The sequence below is a fragment of the Tyto alba genome, unplaced genomic scaffold, assembly GCF_018691265.1.
Source record: "Tyto alba isolate M040663 unplaced genomic scaffold, T.alba_DEE_v4.0 Super-Scaffold_9, whole genome shotgun sequence".
Taxonomy (NCBI): domain Eukaryota; kingdom Metazoa; phylum Chordata; class Aves; order Strigiformes; family Tytonidae; genus Tyto; species Tyto alba.
The window spans coordinates 12,760,184-12,776,739 of NW_024881330.1; the positions used below are offsets into that span (position 1 = coordinate 12,760,184).

General features: G+C 43.9%; 1 protein-coding gene across 14 annotated transcripts in view; it reads left to right on the forward strand.

The window, feature by feature from the left end:
* Positions 1-1,893: 1,893 nt before the first annotated feature.
* The window catches only part of MTSS1 (MTSS I-BAR domain containing 1), a 129,695-nt gene continuing 115,032 nt past the window's right edge, over positions 1,894-16,556 (forward strand). For 8 of the 14 annotated variants that reach the window (XM_033005747.2, XM_033005743.2, XM_033005750.2 and 5 more), the window contains exon 1: positions 1,896-2,660. In XM_033005747.2, the coding sequence (XP_032861638.1) occupies positions 2,589-2,660 (72 nt within the window). In that variant the 5' untranslated portion in view covers positions 1,896-2,588. Of the gene's footprint in view, positions 2,661-16,556 lie in introns of all 14 variants that reach the window. The other 6 variants (XM_033005742.2, XM_033005739.2, XM_033005740.2 and 3 more) reach the window with 2 other exon arrangements.

Below are 16,556 nucleotides of genomic sequence, written 5' to 3' on the forward strand. Positions count from 1 at the left end.
CCATTTTTCTTGACCTAGCACCTTCTGACAGAAAAATATTCCACCTGAACAGTTTTGATCTCTCTAGATTGTGACTAGGTACACTTGAGGAACAGTGGTTTAGCAAGTTACTCATCATAATCAGTGATGTGCACAGTTTGTCCTTTCAAATTTGCAAGGTAAAAAAAAAATTCTCTTAGATTATATGCCTAATTTACTTGTTATAATTTATTGAGGCTTGAAATGCTTACTTCATTTTTCTATTGTGTACCTGCATGCTGTTTCATTGCTATATGAAGACTTGTTGCTTGCTGTAGAGCAGACAGCCCTGATTTACTGAAGAATTAACACAATACTTAAACAATGGGCTTTTCTTTATAGGAGGAGATTTTTCTCCCTCCTGTCCCATATGCATCGTGCACTCTGCTACCTTTACTCCTTGTAAAGCCTTTTACATTGGAAATTCTCATTCCCAGAAAGGAGGTTAGCCAAAACACCAATTGTGCTAAAACAAAGATCATTCCAGAAACAAGAGTGGATGAAGAAAGCAAAGTAGGCCACTGGTTTGCCCTGCCGAGTTGCTGGCTGTGACTCTGTCCCAGGGAACGTTGTCACGCTGGTTATGTGATGGCACCTGGAACTCCACATGTGATGAGCAGATGTCATTATCACAAGTCGTTATCACGATTGCTGGGCTTCTCTTTGGGAGCCAGGGTCACACAGAGCCACAAAAATGAATCGTTTGGTCAGACCTAGGTGGGGTGTTTCCTCCCTGCAGGGATGTGGGGATAAGCAGAGGGGAAATTGCTGCAGGAGCCTGTGCTGCCATGGTCTAGCCTTTTCCTTCAGTGCTATATTAACAGGGAGAGTATAATCTGACGCGTGCATGTACCTAGATACTGGCTGAAATGAAGCAAAATATGATGGTGCGTACGCTGGCTCTTCTCATGCAGAGTTTGTAGGATGAATTTTAATAACAGAAATTTCTAAACTTCCCTCTCGGTCACAGTTGTGCATGTACCTGTGTGTTTTTATATATGAAGACAGATCACCACCAACCCCCCCACATACACTTCAAAGTCTAAAGCCTATTCTTCCATACTTACCTTTTACTTGTTCTACATCCAGCTCTCACTAAATCATGTAACAACGCAGCCCCAGGAGCGTGGCTCTCCTGGGGTTAGCAGCAACAGGCTCCTTAGACCTCAGCTCCCCGAAACAGATGCGCAGTGCTTGGTTTGAGAGCCTCGGGGACCCTCAGGACGTTCAGCGTGTGCTGCTCGTGTCCCTACACTAAGCATACGCACCAGTGCTTGCAGGATGCGAGCCACAGCCGTGTGCATCTATAAATGTGTAATTTTGACCACGATGTTTTGCAAAATTTAGCACAGTGAATGTAAAAACTGTATTACTTTTTAAAAAGCTATGTTTTATGTAACTTACTCTATCAGCCTTAGTTATCGTCTTGCATTTATGGGATGGGACGAATCAACAGCCCCCACATAAGCTACGACTAAAGCTGCTGCCGGCTGTACTACGCCGGGGTTGTATCTTCTGTTGCTTGTAACTTGGCTGAGTGCTTTCAGCTCAGATGTACTAAACTGGTGGGCTGAGGCACATGTATTTCAACAGCAACAGACGCATTTCGGCAATTTCGGTGAATGTAACCAGAAAAATCGCCCCTCGGCCGCCTGGTAATGGCTGAGGGCGGTGCCGGCCCTGAGGGCGGCCCGCGAGGGGGGGTGGGGCGGGGCTCCGCTCGCGCCCCCGGCCGCACGCTCTGGCAGCGGGGCGCCAACTCACCGCCCCCGTTGCCCCTCGGGCCAATCAGCGGCCGCGCTGGTGACGCGGCGGGGGCGGGGCGTTCCGGGCGGGCGGGCGCGGCGCGGGGCCGGGCGGAGCGGAGCGGCGGGCGCGGGCGGGCGCAGCCGCTGCCGCCGGGGGAGCGGCGGGCGGGTTTTTCCTGGCGAGAGCCGGCAGCGGGTTGGGGGCATTGGCCGCGGACGGGTCCGCGGGGGCTGGCGGGGACCCCCTGCGCTGCGCCGCGCCGCGCCCCGAGGAACGGCTTAACGCGCAGCCTCAGCTATTTTTAGATAGCTGTGCGTTTTCTCATTTTCTTTTGGGGGTGTGCGTGCGCTCCTGCCCGGAGCCGGCGGGCTGCAGGCTCCCGCTGCCCTGGGGGCCGGTCGGGGCCGCCGCCGCCGCCGGGCTCGGGCTGCTATGCGCGGAGATGGATTCTGTGGCTGCCCGTGCGTGGGAGGGTAGTGCCCGCTCGGCTCCGAATCCCCCGGCGCTCCTCAGCGGGGCGGGGAGGTGTGTGTAGCAGAGGCGCCCCAGTAGCACTGGATTTCATTTCCCCCCCCCCTTTCAGATTTTTAGAGGTGCAGGCAGATAGGGGGTTAAGGTGTTTTTTTGTGTTTGTTTGTTTGTTTGTTTGGGTTTTTTTTGTTTTAATTCCCTTGCCTACATCGGCTTGTTTGCCCCCCGCATTTTTATTTTTTTTTTTTTCCCCTTGCGTGAGGTGGGACACCGGGGTGTCTAATCTCTCTTTAGCATAGTAGTGAAATTGCAGCAGTTTCTGCCTCCTCTAGCGTGCTCGAGCGAGGAAAATGGAGGCTGTGATAGAGAAGGAATGTAGCGCGCTCGGAGGGCTCTTCCAGACCATCATAAGCGACATGAAGGTAAGAGGCTGAAGGGTCTGGGAGGGGGCCCGGAGGTTTCCTCTACCCGCCTGCCCCGGCGAAACTTCGCCCCGTGAGCTGCAGCTCGTCGGGGGCAGCGGCGGGGTGCGACCTCCCGGGCCAGCCCGGCGCCCGTGGGAGCAGCCGGCCGGGGGCTCCTTCGAAACGCTTCACCCCTTTGGTTTGGGGCTTGCGAGTTGCTTGCAGGACACCACCTCTCCCTCCCTCCTTCCCTCTCTTCTCTGTCTCTCCTGCCCAGACATGCAAGCTGTTATCTTGCAGCAGGGTCTGCGTTTTCCAAACCTTTTATTTGTTTATTTATTTATTTCTCCTCCACCTTTATTTTCTTTTTTGTTCTGTTTTGGGCTGTCAGACCGCTAGCAGAATAAACGCAGCGAGGCGGGAGTGTTGTGCGGAGGAGATGGGCATGGTGCATGTCAGCCGTGGGGTGGGGCTGGAAAGGGCAATGTAGGGATTTCTGTGCCATGCTGATGGGCATGGTGGAAAAAAAAAAAAAAATCAGCTCAAAAGTTGGTGTGTGCCTGGGTTAGAATTGCCACTCAGTCGGTTCTGTGGTATTATTTTCACGCTGTGTGTGCTCATGGAGGTGGCATTTGTTTCTTTCTGTGGATGAATGCGAAGGTCTCAAGTTGCCGGCTCTCTCCTCTACCAGCCACCAGCAATCTCAGGCTGCGCCGTCCCCTTCTGCCAAAGGGTTCCTTTGAAAGAGGCGCTCCCCACCTATCCTTGGTAGCCAAGGGCACTTCTGCAGGGTTTTCTGTGGACGAGTGGATGCCTCCTGCCCTTTGCTCATGGAAATAAATAGCGTAGAAGCGTTGCTGTGTTCTGCCAGTCATGCCTCCTCCAGACCCCAGGGCTTGAGGTGCACGCCTGCGGCCCTACTGCAGAATACTGCAGTGTTCCCCTGGACAAGGGCGGCTTGTCTTCCTCCCAGGGCTGGCTGGGAAGGATGCGGTTGTTGGGAGACGTTGAGGGATGTGTCTGATAATGGGGGGACCGCCGTAATTTAAAGACGGTGATCGTTTGCGTGCTGTGCTTCTCCCAGGCAGGGGCACGGGGGTTTTGGAGGTGTTTTAATCTGTTCAGGGCTGGTGAGCAGGGCGGGCTGCGGGAGAAATAGATGCCAAGTAGTGATGGGGAGGAGGATGGAGTCTGATCTAGAAGAGAACCTGGCAGAGGTGAATGGCTTCTAGTGTATTTTTTTTTTTGGGGGGGGGGGGCGGTAAGCTGTTTGCACTAGAAGTTATTTTTTTTTGGCAAGGGTTCATATGCACTTTCCTCTCAACACATCTTGGGGAGACATTTAATTAAAAGCATGGCTTGTCAAGAGGAGGCAGATTGCAGAGAGGAAGGGGAGTGTGTGTGTGTGTGTGTGTGTGTATCTGTCAAGACAATGCTGCAGTCCTGGCGGTGGTGCTTCTCCGGCTCTCAGCCCCCTTGTATTTTGAATAACAACTGCACTTTAAAATAAAACAGCAACCCCCCCAAAAAGCGGTCACAAATTGTGGAATCGTTTCAGTGGGCTGTGCAGGGAACATGCAGGGGATGTTCTGTTCCCTATGAAGTGAGGTTTTGGGTTTCGGTACAGAGGGACACTGAGTATATTTGTTCTCTGTTTCTTTCCATAAGTGATGCATTTGATTTTTCTTGCTCTTAAGAAAATAGGCCTTTGCTGTATGGATTTATGTTGGGTTGTTTTTTTTTTTTTTTTTTCCTTTACACATTTACTTGCATGGGAATGCTGCTCATCAGAATAATGTTGACATGAGTTTAGCGAGATGGGCACAGGTGTGAATATTTTTTTCTTAATCCTCCACAGTAGTGGAACCTGTTTTGTGAGCTGGCAATTATGGGGGGGGAGGTGATGGAGGGGGGGAAGCTTTGGAAGGAATCAGCAGCAGATCTTTACCAGTGTAGTGGTTGCTATGGTTTAAAAAAAAAATCTTGCTATTTAGCATAAGTAGAAGAAATAATTTTTACCTGTAGTTCAGCTTGATGCAGCTAATGCTGTACTGCTGATGAGGTGCACTAGGATTCTTTGTGAATTGTGCACAAAGGATTGTGACAATTTCTAGGAAAAAGTAGCTATTTTTTGACATCTAACCAGAACCTTTCCACTAATCATACCTTTAGTAGTAAAGTGCAAATTAGCATTTTAAGTGCTGTTTCACGTAGTGAGGTCTGTGTGGGCAGACTTCTGGCAGAATCTTGGAGATGTTGCGTTGGGGTCTGCCCACACATACCCAAGTGCACTATCTGTGCTTATTTCTCATTGCAGGCTGTGATCAAGGCCCCACATGCCCTGCAGTACTGAGGGATTTGCTGCAGCATCCACCTTTTTTTTTTTTTTTTAACTAAATAATTTGCAGCTTCTTTTTATCGTATGTATTGCTCTGCTGTAAACTTTGTAAAGATGGTAGGGTTAATCAACAGCATATTAAAATTACTCTGAAGTCTTGCCAGTGGATGCAGATGGGTGCTGCAGCTGAGGTGATGAAGATATGGTACGCATGGACTGATTTTTCTCTTTGTTCACAGTAACACAGAACTGGCTTAGGTGTACCTGTTGTTAGTTTTGAGCTCTCCTTGATCTTGATAATGTTACAGAAACTGGAATTATAATCCTGAGGAATGTGATTGTTTCCATTTGTCTCCATACTGTGTTACCTTTGAAACTTAATGAGGGCAATATATGCCTGTGTGATTAACACGTCATATTTTTTGATAGCAAGATTATCTCTTGCTGGCTGAGGTCTCTTGGACTGCCTTTAATATTTTCTCCAGAAACCCCAAATTTCTCACCATCCTCTACCAAGAATAATTTTGCGGTTAATACTCAACAAAACAAGTTCCAAAACAATTCAGTGTAAAGCTAAGGGATTTCGAGAAACGTTACTGAGTTAAAGATGACAATGGTTAATAAACATCCCATTTATACAGCACTTTAATGTACATGTGGAGCTTCAGTCCTCTGACAAGGGAAGTCCATGTCTTCCATGCAAAACAAGGGTCACATTGTTGAGTAGTATGTGGTGTACATGGTGACAGGGTTGTTTGTGAAAGTCCACAATGGGAATTGTATTTGGCCAATATGCTCTAAGAACTGGGCTTCAATGCTTTGAGATTTCAGGATCAGATTAAAGAATAATAAAGGTGGGAAAAAGTCTGCCCATCCCATCATTAAGTTTTGGTCCATTATCACAGCCCCGGTGTTTCCTATGATACAACACTGAGTACGTAGCACTTATATTTTGTTATACTCTTATGCAAGATTTTTTCAAAGCAATCAAAGTTTATAAAAGCAAAAATAAAATGTGTATGTCCCCTTGGAGGAGTAGTTCTGTGTTGCATGCAAACACTGTGTGGTTTCCCTTTGAATGTGGCATACTTTCTGTAACTCCCTGTGGGAAGGGAGCATTTGATCTGAATGGTTTGTAACTCATTTCTGGCAGTTGAGAAATTAGGTGCTGTAATGTGCTGTTAATTTCAATATTTCTTGTAGTGCAAAGCAAATCGGTGCAGATAATATTTGAGAGAGTCTGCTGCAGATGGGTTTTGAAAGATCTTCTCACGCAGAACAGATTTTCTTTAATGTTGCTTTTCCTTCTGAGTCTTAATTTTGTGTTCCTTTTCAGTGCATTGTTCTCTATCTTGAAGGAAAAAGGAAAACAAGAAAACACTTCTGAAAAGATTGAAATTGGCAGTGTTTGTATTTCATCACTTGCTTGATTGCAGGTCTTTTGTTTTTTGTGTGTTCTTTATTTGTTTTGCCTCTTCTGCTAGCATGTGCTTTGGCAGGGCAGGGGCTTGCTGTATGTGTATTGCACCTGACACTCTTGGGGTGGACATAGAGGGGAAGATGAGTAATGAGCAGTTGGACAAACACAGGTTGTCTGTCACTTCGTTTATACCATGTGGGAGGATTTACTAAATTCTTAAGGATCTGGTGTGGATTACCAATTGGTCTCACTCATATCCCCGCGTGTGAGGGATGTGCAGATATAAGGGGGACTGCAAAAGTTGTCCTGTCAGTGAATGAAAACAAGGTTCCTAAAGGAAGAGTGAAATTTTAGAAAATCTTAGCAAATCTTCTATTTTAAACATCTTTGCATTATTTATAGTTGTTTAGCTGAAAACTCAATAGAATCAACCTTTTGCTTTTGGCAGTAACCTCTACTTTAATACTATAAAGGAGGTGAAGCCTTCCCTTCATTGATGCTGCTGGGACTCTTGGGCAAGCGTGTGGTGCACCTTCACTTTCAGCTGTGCAAAGCTCTTGGTCAAAACAGAAGACATGAACATATGGGCATGAGAAACATGTTTTTGTAGCCCCTTATCTCCTGTTAGGAAGTGACTGGTGAGAAGCAGCATTCTAATCTTGCGTTTTTGTGGAAGATGGAGCCAGGGAGTGGCCATATCAAGGATTACGAGCTACTTGTTAAGTAGACCTGATTTCTTGTGAGGGATGGCCTTGTGCTTTTCACACAGATCATATAAACGGAGTGGAGAAAAAAATATTTGCTAGAAATGCTGAGACAGTTACTATGGCAAGTACAGCTGCAGGTCCTCTTGCATTTGTGTTAATCCAAGGGACAGCCAGCCCACACATCAGAGAATCTGGGCAAATTTGTTTTACCCTGACATGTAATATGACGGCTCTTTTAAAGCTGTGCCTTATTTGAAGCTTGGGATCTCTGTGGAGATTAGGAATGTTCAGCTCAATGATTTTAAGGTCTAGTTTCAGTCCAGCTGTTAAGAATGGTATCTGTTGTAAGGAAAAATAAATGTTTCACATGCAACACATGGGTGCAGGCTTGAAGAGGAAAGGGCATCTCTGTTCCCCCCTTTCCCATGCGTGCTGTGTTGCACTGACATGTCCCTTTCATGACAGTCTTTTGGGCAACTGACCTACTCCAAACCTAGCAAACTGATGTTTCTTCCCCTTCCCCAGAAAGCATGAAATGAGTTAATTTCTGCTTCATGTAGGTTTTCTTCCCAATGTTTTTTTTTTTCCTTAAAGGTTTCACCACCAAGGTATTTTGGAGTTAGCTGGCTGCACTGATTTCTTTCCCCTGCTGCCTTTCAACAACCTGCTTGCCCAAATGGCTGGTTTGTGTACACTGAAATTCCTTGTCTTTTCCAAACAGCTGCAGTATCTTTCTGTAAACATCTCTGAGGGGGAGGGATTGATGTCTAGTGAAGGCTGAACGATGGTGCAGGAGGAGCCACTGTGTGCCTATTTAAATACTGGGGTTCAAGCAGCAGAGCATAACTGGGAACATACAAGTAATTTATTTCTTTTAAGGACCTGTTTTTTCTTATTCCAGATACTCTTCTGTGAGTGTTAACAATTTATGCAACTGCTGAGCATTCACTGTGTAAGTGTGTATGAGGCTGGCTGATTCTGTGGCATACCCAGGGCAAGGATTTTTGATGTCTCTTAAGAGTACTTCTTTTGGATCTGGCAAGATGCCAAGAGCTGCATAATAGGGTTTGCGAGGTTGTAAGTGTAGAACGAGTTGTGCAGTGCTGCATGAAACACAATTGACTGAACAAATGTTGGAGGACAAGAAATCTGTGTAATTACAAGCTCGGCGCTGGTTAATATCTAACAGAGGGTGATATTCAGGAGAGTTTGCTGCTTCCTTCCTCAGTTGGAGTGTGCATGAGCGATATCAAAATCTTTGATATAAAATACCTAAAAAACAAATTTTTTTTTTTGCTATGTAAAGTACGGAAGTTCTATCAGTTGATGGAATATTCCTGTAAATAGCATCTTCTGTTTAACAGCCTGTGTGTTTTAAACTTCTGAAAAAAATTTTTAAGGTTCATCATCTATCCAGAGACCGTGTGGTCTTGAAGATAAGCAGAATGCATTACATGGCAGAGAGCAGAATAGGAGCTGTATCTAAAAAGGTTTTTTTGGTCTACTTCAGAGCATGCGAAGATGGGTACAGAGAGGTATGAGTTAGTACTGTAAAGAGGCTACTCTTTAGAGCCGAGTAGCCTCTTTAGGCTACGTGTAGAAATGCATTTCCCTCTTGAAGTGTTATGTTTTCAATTTCAGAATTCTGTCTACCTTCATACTGTAAGGTGCTGGGCACTGCCCTCTTCACTGGCATCTGTGCTGACCTTTAAGGATGTTGACTGACTACCTGCTGGGCTGTGAGATAGCTTGAATGCTGAGATGTTTCGAAGGACTGGAGACAAAATGTCTGGTACCTTTGTGGTTAAGACCATAGCAGCTTTCATCTTCAAAGTGCTCTGTGTGTGACTTAGTTCCAAAGAATGGCTCCCATTTTACAGAAAGGCAAGTTGTGGCTGCAGGTTCAGTGACTTCTACTCTTTTCCCCAAGGACAAGAAGGAATTGAGTGCATGTAGAGCACAGAGTTAATGAGGGAATGATTTTTAAGCTCCCAGTACAATACATGTTTCTGTCCATACATACACACCACTTTGTTATTACTGCTTAAGATGTATCGCTCTTCACCCCCTGTGATAACCCAGTGTTTGCAGGCAGAAGAGATGGCATCTACAAATGACTGATCGACTCTCAACACCTTGAACTCTTATGTGACTGAAATTACAAGACATCTCAGTTTCTTAGTGGAGGAGTCTGACTGGAGCATCTTAACCGTAGGCTGGTAGATCACTAAGAATTTGGCTGTCTGTCTTGTGAGGCTGTGTGTGAGCTCTATTTTTCACTCTTCTGGTCAACAACCATAAGTGTGTTCTAGTTCATTTTAATTCTAGGATGCTGGCTGGAGTATAAGCATCATTTAACAAATCACCTTGGAGATTTTTAAAAAGAACACTTGCAGGAATGAACACGTGGTGGTGTGCACAATGGTAGTGATGAGTGTGTAACTAGAGGCATTTGGTTCATGGTACAAAAAGGTTCAGATTTGTTCCCATTTTTGTCTTCTACATAAACTGCTGTCACGCTTCTCACGTAAGCATGAGATTTATTTTTTTCCCACAAGTCACATGTATGCTTTATAGTGTTCCTGAAGCCCTTTGTGTAGTGGCTTAATTCAGGATTTTTTTGTTAATAAAGCTTTATTCATGATGAGATGCCTCCTGACAAAATCATCTGTGAGCAAACCTCATGGATGCTCGTTGTCCATGAGCAAACTAAGTGTCTAACTTGGAGCTTGAAAGTGATTATTTCTCTTCTCGTGAGTGAAATGGAGTGAAAGTAGCCTGTGATGAGTGCACTTTACAGTTTGGCAAGAGCCAGAGTTCATAAAGCACTAAACTCTGCTGCTTTTTCCCCGATGAGGCACTTCTGTGGTCAACTCAGATGCTTGTCAGTACTTTGGCAATAGACACTGCCACTTCTTGGGTCCTGGAGATTGTTTTGACTGCTTGTGTGATGGAGATTGTGTTGAGTGAATGCTCAGAAATTAGGGTTTCTCCTTGCTTGGGAAGAAATGATGAGACCCAAGTGGTGTTGGTGGCATTACCAATACAGGGCTGTTGGCTTGAGGCTGTCCTGTGTAGGCATTAACTTGAATGACTGTGTCCTGATATTTTAATTATCTTTGTTTTGATCCAGCTGCAATATTGTGGGTTTAGGAAATAGCTACTGAGTATGCACAATGGACACTTGATGATTGGGTGAATGAAGGGTAGTATTGATGAATCTCTGAGGAGAAATCTGCTATTGAGGCTTGCAAACTTGTTTAGACCTGCAGGGAAGAATGTGGAACTAAATGCTTCCTCTGGAAGACTACTTAATGTCCAACTTTTTAATGTAACATGGGATAAAAGGTCTAGTTGTTGGCTAGTTGTTTCCCCTCCACCTTGTGAATAACTTCCTGTGTTTAGAGATGGAGAGACTATGCTATGCATGATATATTTTCTCACAGTGTAACTTTTGTTTGCTAATTACCCGATCTTGGATTTAAGCCACTATGTAGCTGCTTTGGAGCTGAGGTTTTTTTGTCCTAAACTGTGAAACTGGGCTATGGATGATACAGATTTGACATGGTCCCTACTGACGTAGCAAGGAGGCCCACAAGTTGTCTTGTAGGACAGGATGCCATGCAGCAACCAAGAGGAATGAGTATTCCCAGGTCCATGCTGTACTACAAATTGAAGTTACAACTATGGGACAACTGGTATCCTCCACTGGGGATGTTTAAATATTGGCTAATGCAGTGCAGGCTTGATTAGAATACAAATTAAAGACGCTAGAGCTCTAACAAAAGAATGGTACCAGGCATAGGTTCCCGCCCCTTTTAAATGGTTAGTGAGGTCTAATAAATACCTGTGTTCTTGCTATGAAGTGCTGCATTTCAGTGCTTGGGGAACTGGGTATTCTTTAGAGTTTTTTAGGTGGTTTGGGAATGTAGAAATGGCAGATACCTATGTGTTTTGCTTTGTGTGTGTGTTTTTTTTTTTTTTTTCCCCCCAGTGGGGTGATTACCCTTTTCTGGACTTCCCTGATTGGATTTTAGTCTTGACTTTCAAGATAGCATGCCATTATCTGTTTTTCAAAATGTCCTAATGCTTTATTTAGACTGAAAACCAAACAGTTTTGAAAATATTATTAAATGAGTGGTTCTGTGATGTGTAGAAGTACCACCTAGTTGACAGGTTTTTTTTTTTTAATAGCGTATGAGATCTTCAGTAGTATTCTGTTGGATAATTTGCAATGTTGTGATAGTGTATCACCTTGTGAAAGCAAAGCTTGGTATGCATATTTATATTGTGCATGCTGAGGGAAAACTCATTTCTAACCTGCTGTTCCCTAAACAAGCGGCAGAAATAATGGAAATAAATGTATGGATACAAGACTTTGATTTTAATTACCCCTGCTTTATTTCCTGAAGGGTAGTTACAGGTTAAATGACATCTTAATCTGATTTTTGACATGCTTTTGCTTTTACTTGCATGGACTATAATCTCTCAAACCCTGAGTTTATACCTGTCTTCTCCTCCATTCAGTAATGTGAGTGTTCAGCTCTTGCTGTGAAATCCTGTGAAGTTCATGTCTTGTCTTTTGCTGTTCATGATTTCTCGTTCCTGGCCCAACAAGCTTTCTGCATGAGTTGTGAGTCCCTTTTGCTGCTGGAGTTAAGCTCAAACTTCCTCTGTGCATGGCAATACCTTTATCTTAGAAAGACAGAAAGGTCTTTGCAGTCAGGTAGTCCCTTTCCTTTTCTTGTGGAATTATTACAAATTCCTAGAAGACCTCTATATAAATGTGTTACTCTTCCATAAAGGCATTCATGAGACAGACTCTTGAATTGTTTATTTTTCAACTGAGAAAGAGGCAAAGCAGAATTTTTTGGATGAAAAAGAGCAATTATGAACTTTGTGTAAGATGATGTTTATTCTCTGCTTACCTGTGTGTTGCAGGAGCTTTTGTGGCTTATTAAAGGACTAGGCAATCCTATTCTGGAGTCATGGACTTGGCTAAATCTGTGGGTTGCACAGAGGATTGTATTAGTGTTTGGTAGCACTTTAGCTCTTGCAGTTGTGGCTGACCAAGTGCCTTTTCCCCAGTTGACTACTGATTCTTTTAGAAAAGAGGAAAAGCTTCTAGTGCCAGATGTTATCTGGGAGGGGAAACTGATTGTCAACCATTGCATCTTCCCATGTGTTGAGACATCTGTGACTGGAACCCATTTTTTTTTTTTTTTTTGGCATTGTTTTCCTGTCGCCTTCCCTTCCACTTTTTCCTGTTTTTGCCTGTTGAAGGCCCCCTGGAAAAGTGATAGTCTCTCTATGCAAACCATACTTGCTTGTCTAGGGCATTCTTTGTGCATAACATCTGTGGCTTTGTGTGGTGTCTAGCACAATAAAGTCTCTTTGCTACTTGAAGGTAGTGTAGTTAATGCCACAGAAATAAGAGATTAATAATAATCCTTGTGATTCTGATATCTGATAAAACTATATAAAAAAATATTTTGTTTTCAGCATAATTTACTTTGGAGATGTAGGAAAACACATGCAGGAGCAAAGTTCCAATCTTTGTTCCAAAGATAGATGCATGGCATTTAGATGTGTTACTAGGGCGTGAACCTTGATAAGTGATGTGTGTTTGGGTCTCATCTTTTTAGCTGGTCATAGCTGAAGGACTACCCTGAGGTGAAGTCTTAACTCCTGTAGCCTGTGTAGTCGTTTTTTTCCACTTTACTGAAGTCTGCAGGTAGTTATTGTTCAGTACTCTTCTGGAGGACATACAGCTCTTGCTTTGATAACCAGTGAGATAAAACCTAAGCACTGCCCATCTGGTCCCTTTCTCTTCTACCTCTTTAGCTGGCACAGTCAAAATTAGATTCTGAATTTACTGTAGAGCAGCTCTCTGTCTCTTTCCCCCTGCCCCAGAAGTTTAGGTGGGTTGTTGCTGTGATCAAGATACCATACTGTTTCTGCTGCCTTTGTACTCGGTGTCCCAGCAAAAGCTGATAATAGGGCTGAAAAGCCTATCTGATAAATAAAAGGACTTAAAAGAACGCTGTCAAGAGTTTTTAGATGATGTGATGTGTCTTGTCTGTGGGAGTTGGGGTGCATGGAAATAAATTATTAAGGGAAGTGTCTTTTAATGAAAAAAGAAGTATCATAACTTCTTAGCAGAAGGAGTGACAGAACAGTTTTAAACTGTCAAGACTGCTGATATTCAAGTTGTAGTCTTAAATAAATACAACAATCTGTGTTCCTATTCTTGCTATTTGATGTAATCAATAACAATTTCAGTAAATATGATCACTTGCTGGAAGTCTGCCCTTCCTTTATTGAGAAATTGCTGAGAATCGTCTCTTCACTCCAACTGCAGGACTGCTGGCCTGAAAGGAAGGGAAAACCAAACTTCAATAAATGTCTTGTAGAGTTGTGTTTGTGTAGGGTGGCTAGTTCACAAAAAAAAGTTCTTCAGATTTTAAATGCTCCTTCTGAATCTGCCTGTTAGTGATCATTGCCTGCTGTTCCCTGGTGTGGTAGACTGACCTTGGCCAGCTGGCAGGTGCCCACCCAGCCACTCTCTCACTCCTCCTCAACAGGACACAAAATAAAGATGAAAAGCTCATGGGTCGAGACAGACAGGGAAATTGCTTACCAGTTACTGTCACGAGCAAGCTGGGCTCAACTGGAGAAGATTAAATTTATTGCCATTTAAAATAGATTTGAATGGTGAGGAAGGCATACAAAAATTAACACATCTGCCCGTGTCTATGGGTCTGGCTGTTGTCTGGGATTTCACTGAATGAAGATGGTCCCCCTCTCCTTCCTGCCCCGGTGGCAGGCAGGGAGGACCTGTCCCCAGTGGCAGCAGGTATGGAGGATGCTGTCTGGATGGGCATTGGTGAGTCTGGGTGTTGGTGTCTGGCACTTGCAGGTGCTTTGTCAGCTCAGCCTGGTGCCTTTCAAAAACTTGCTGTGGTGCTTGTCCCTGAGGGAAAGTTGTTTCATGTCCCTAATTGCAGACTGGCTACATTGGTGACAGGCACGAGGCACCATTTTGTTTTTCAGCCCTGAGGTGTAAAGGTGGTTCCCTGCCTGTGTTCATTATAGATTAGCTGGAGCTGGGCCCTGGGATCAGGTGACTAATCGCCTATAAACTGACTAATTAAGCAATAGGGAAGGATAATGGCATGTTATGACTTACCAGTGACATGCCTTGATGGGCGGGCGGGAGAACAGCTGAGGGCTGGGGCCTGCTGAGCAGCTTGAGGGGACTTGGTGCCATGGAGTGCTGTACAGTAATGGTGAAACACCCATTTCACGGAAGACACGTTTAAATTTCTTCATCTGATGGTGAAGAAATAATTGGTCACAAAGTTATTTCGGGGGAAATCGTCTCCAGATAAAACCATTAACGATTTTCCAGAAAGCTATTTAAACAAACCTGCACCATAACGGAGTTCTGTTTTAACTTGTGAGGAGCTAAAAAGAGGATTTGTGCCCCACATTCCTGTAGTGGCTCTTCTCCAAGCGGGGCTGGAGGTGGAGGAGGCCTGCTGCTTTCACAGGTAATGCCAGGGCCTGAGTTACCCTGATGTATAAAGGGGGGAAAATGGATTTTCTTTATCAGCGGGTTAAAATTGCAGAAGGAACACAGGAAGCTTTGGGAGAGGCAGCATTTAAAAAAATACTGCGTTATTACTCTTTGAAAGTGGTTTTTGGTCACAAAAGCACTGCCTAGACATAGATGTTGAATTCCACCTGCTGTTTCTCTGTGTTAAAATTGATGAAGTAATACATGTTGAATCAAGGATGAAGTTTGATGGCTCTCTTAGCCACCACTGTTAACATTTCTCTCCATGGCCGCTTTGACAAAAGCAAGAACTATTGTTGTAAACATGAAGGTGAGACATGGGGCTACCATGTTCAAGGTGGCACCCAAAGAGGTCTTAGAGAAAGAGCTGCTCCCCAGGGTACTGGAGCCTTGCAGCAGGGCACTAGTTTTATTCCTGTGTTGTCTCCTTGTTTTTTCCTCACAAGCATTGCCTCGTAGGTGCTGGAGATGGGATAAAACCCCAGTTATTAGGTCTTAAGAAGTGGTAGTCATAGAGCACTGCTACTGTAGGTAGGAATTAAGAGGGTTTTGTTTTCAGCAGAGAGGCGGTGGAAGTCTTTTTTTTTTTTTTTGAAAAGCTCAAAGGGATCACAAAATTTATGTGTAAGACTTCTGTGTTACTGAGACAGAGCTTGTGGATGTGACATTGTCAGGGAAAAGTGAAAGCAAATTCTACTGGAACATAGATAAAAAACTCCTTTTCATTTTCAGTTTTGTTTATTAGAGTTCAGAGTTGCAGAAAACAAATCAAGGTACCGTAAGCTGAGAAGATAATGCAGGAATTTGTCACTGCTGCAAAACTGCTGAAAAGTTTTCTTAGCAATTAAAAAAAACAAACCAACACAGGCAAAAACCCAATACCCACTACCCAAGTTACTAATTCCGTGATATTTTTTTTAAATGCTGTATTTTTGTACTGTTCAAAATGAGATTAGGTGCTCTTGGCCAGTAGGAGTGCCAGTGTGAAGAGATTGCATAGATTTCAACCAAACAAATATAACAAACTACTTAAGTGAGCTGTTACAGCTTATTTAAATAGGCTTGGCTTGAAGAGAGCAACATTTTTAAAGACAGAGAATAAATAGTCGTGAAAATGCTCAGTGACTATTCTAATTTTGCTTGCTTTGTGGCCAGGATGGCCACAAAAAAAAAAAAAGGTGCTTTCTTCCTGAGTTGTGTTTTGATAGGAGTATCTTAAGCTTCTCTATGAAGCAGCTAAACACAAGGCTGGTGTCAATCTCCTGCATGCCATCAGGCACGTTTAGCTGGGTAATACGCCACTGAGATGGAAACATAATCGGGCTGCTTTGGTATCCTCTGCTTGCCGGCTTGTGTTTTGCTCGAGAATCCAGTAAAGCCTTAGGCCCTACTGTTAATTGTCAGGGCTTTCAGGGCTCCTGGCATACACATGCATAATGCATATATGGCATGCAGACAAACACTGAGAGATGGGGTTCGAAGTAGGGGATTTCAGTAAGACTAATAGGTTTAAGGAAATAACATTTTTTTCCTCTTTAAAATAATTGGGGGGTTTCTTTCATATTTTTCAATGTCTGACAGCTTTTGCTTGGCACAAAACACTTTATATTCTATGTGTAGCCACCCAGATAACTGCTATTTTCTCTTTCTTCTCCTGTATTTCCCACTGGCTCTGTAGTGTGTAGGCATAATGAGATTTTATGAACACCTGTTTTACATTGGGGTTATTTAATTTTTTTTTTTTTTTTTTTTATTTTTCCCTTTAGCAAAAAGCCCACAAGCATTTATGAAAAACATGTAGAGTATCAGTAGGCTTCACAGTGAATGTCTGGGAACTGCCTTGTTGGGCTTTCCTGAGGAGCTGGAATTT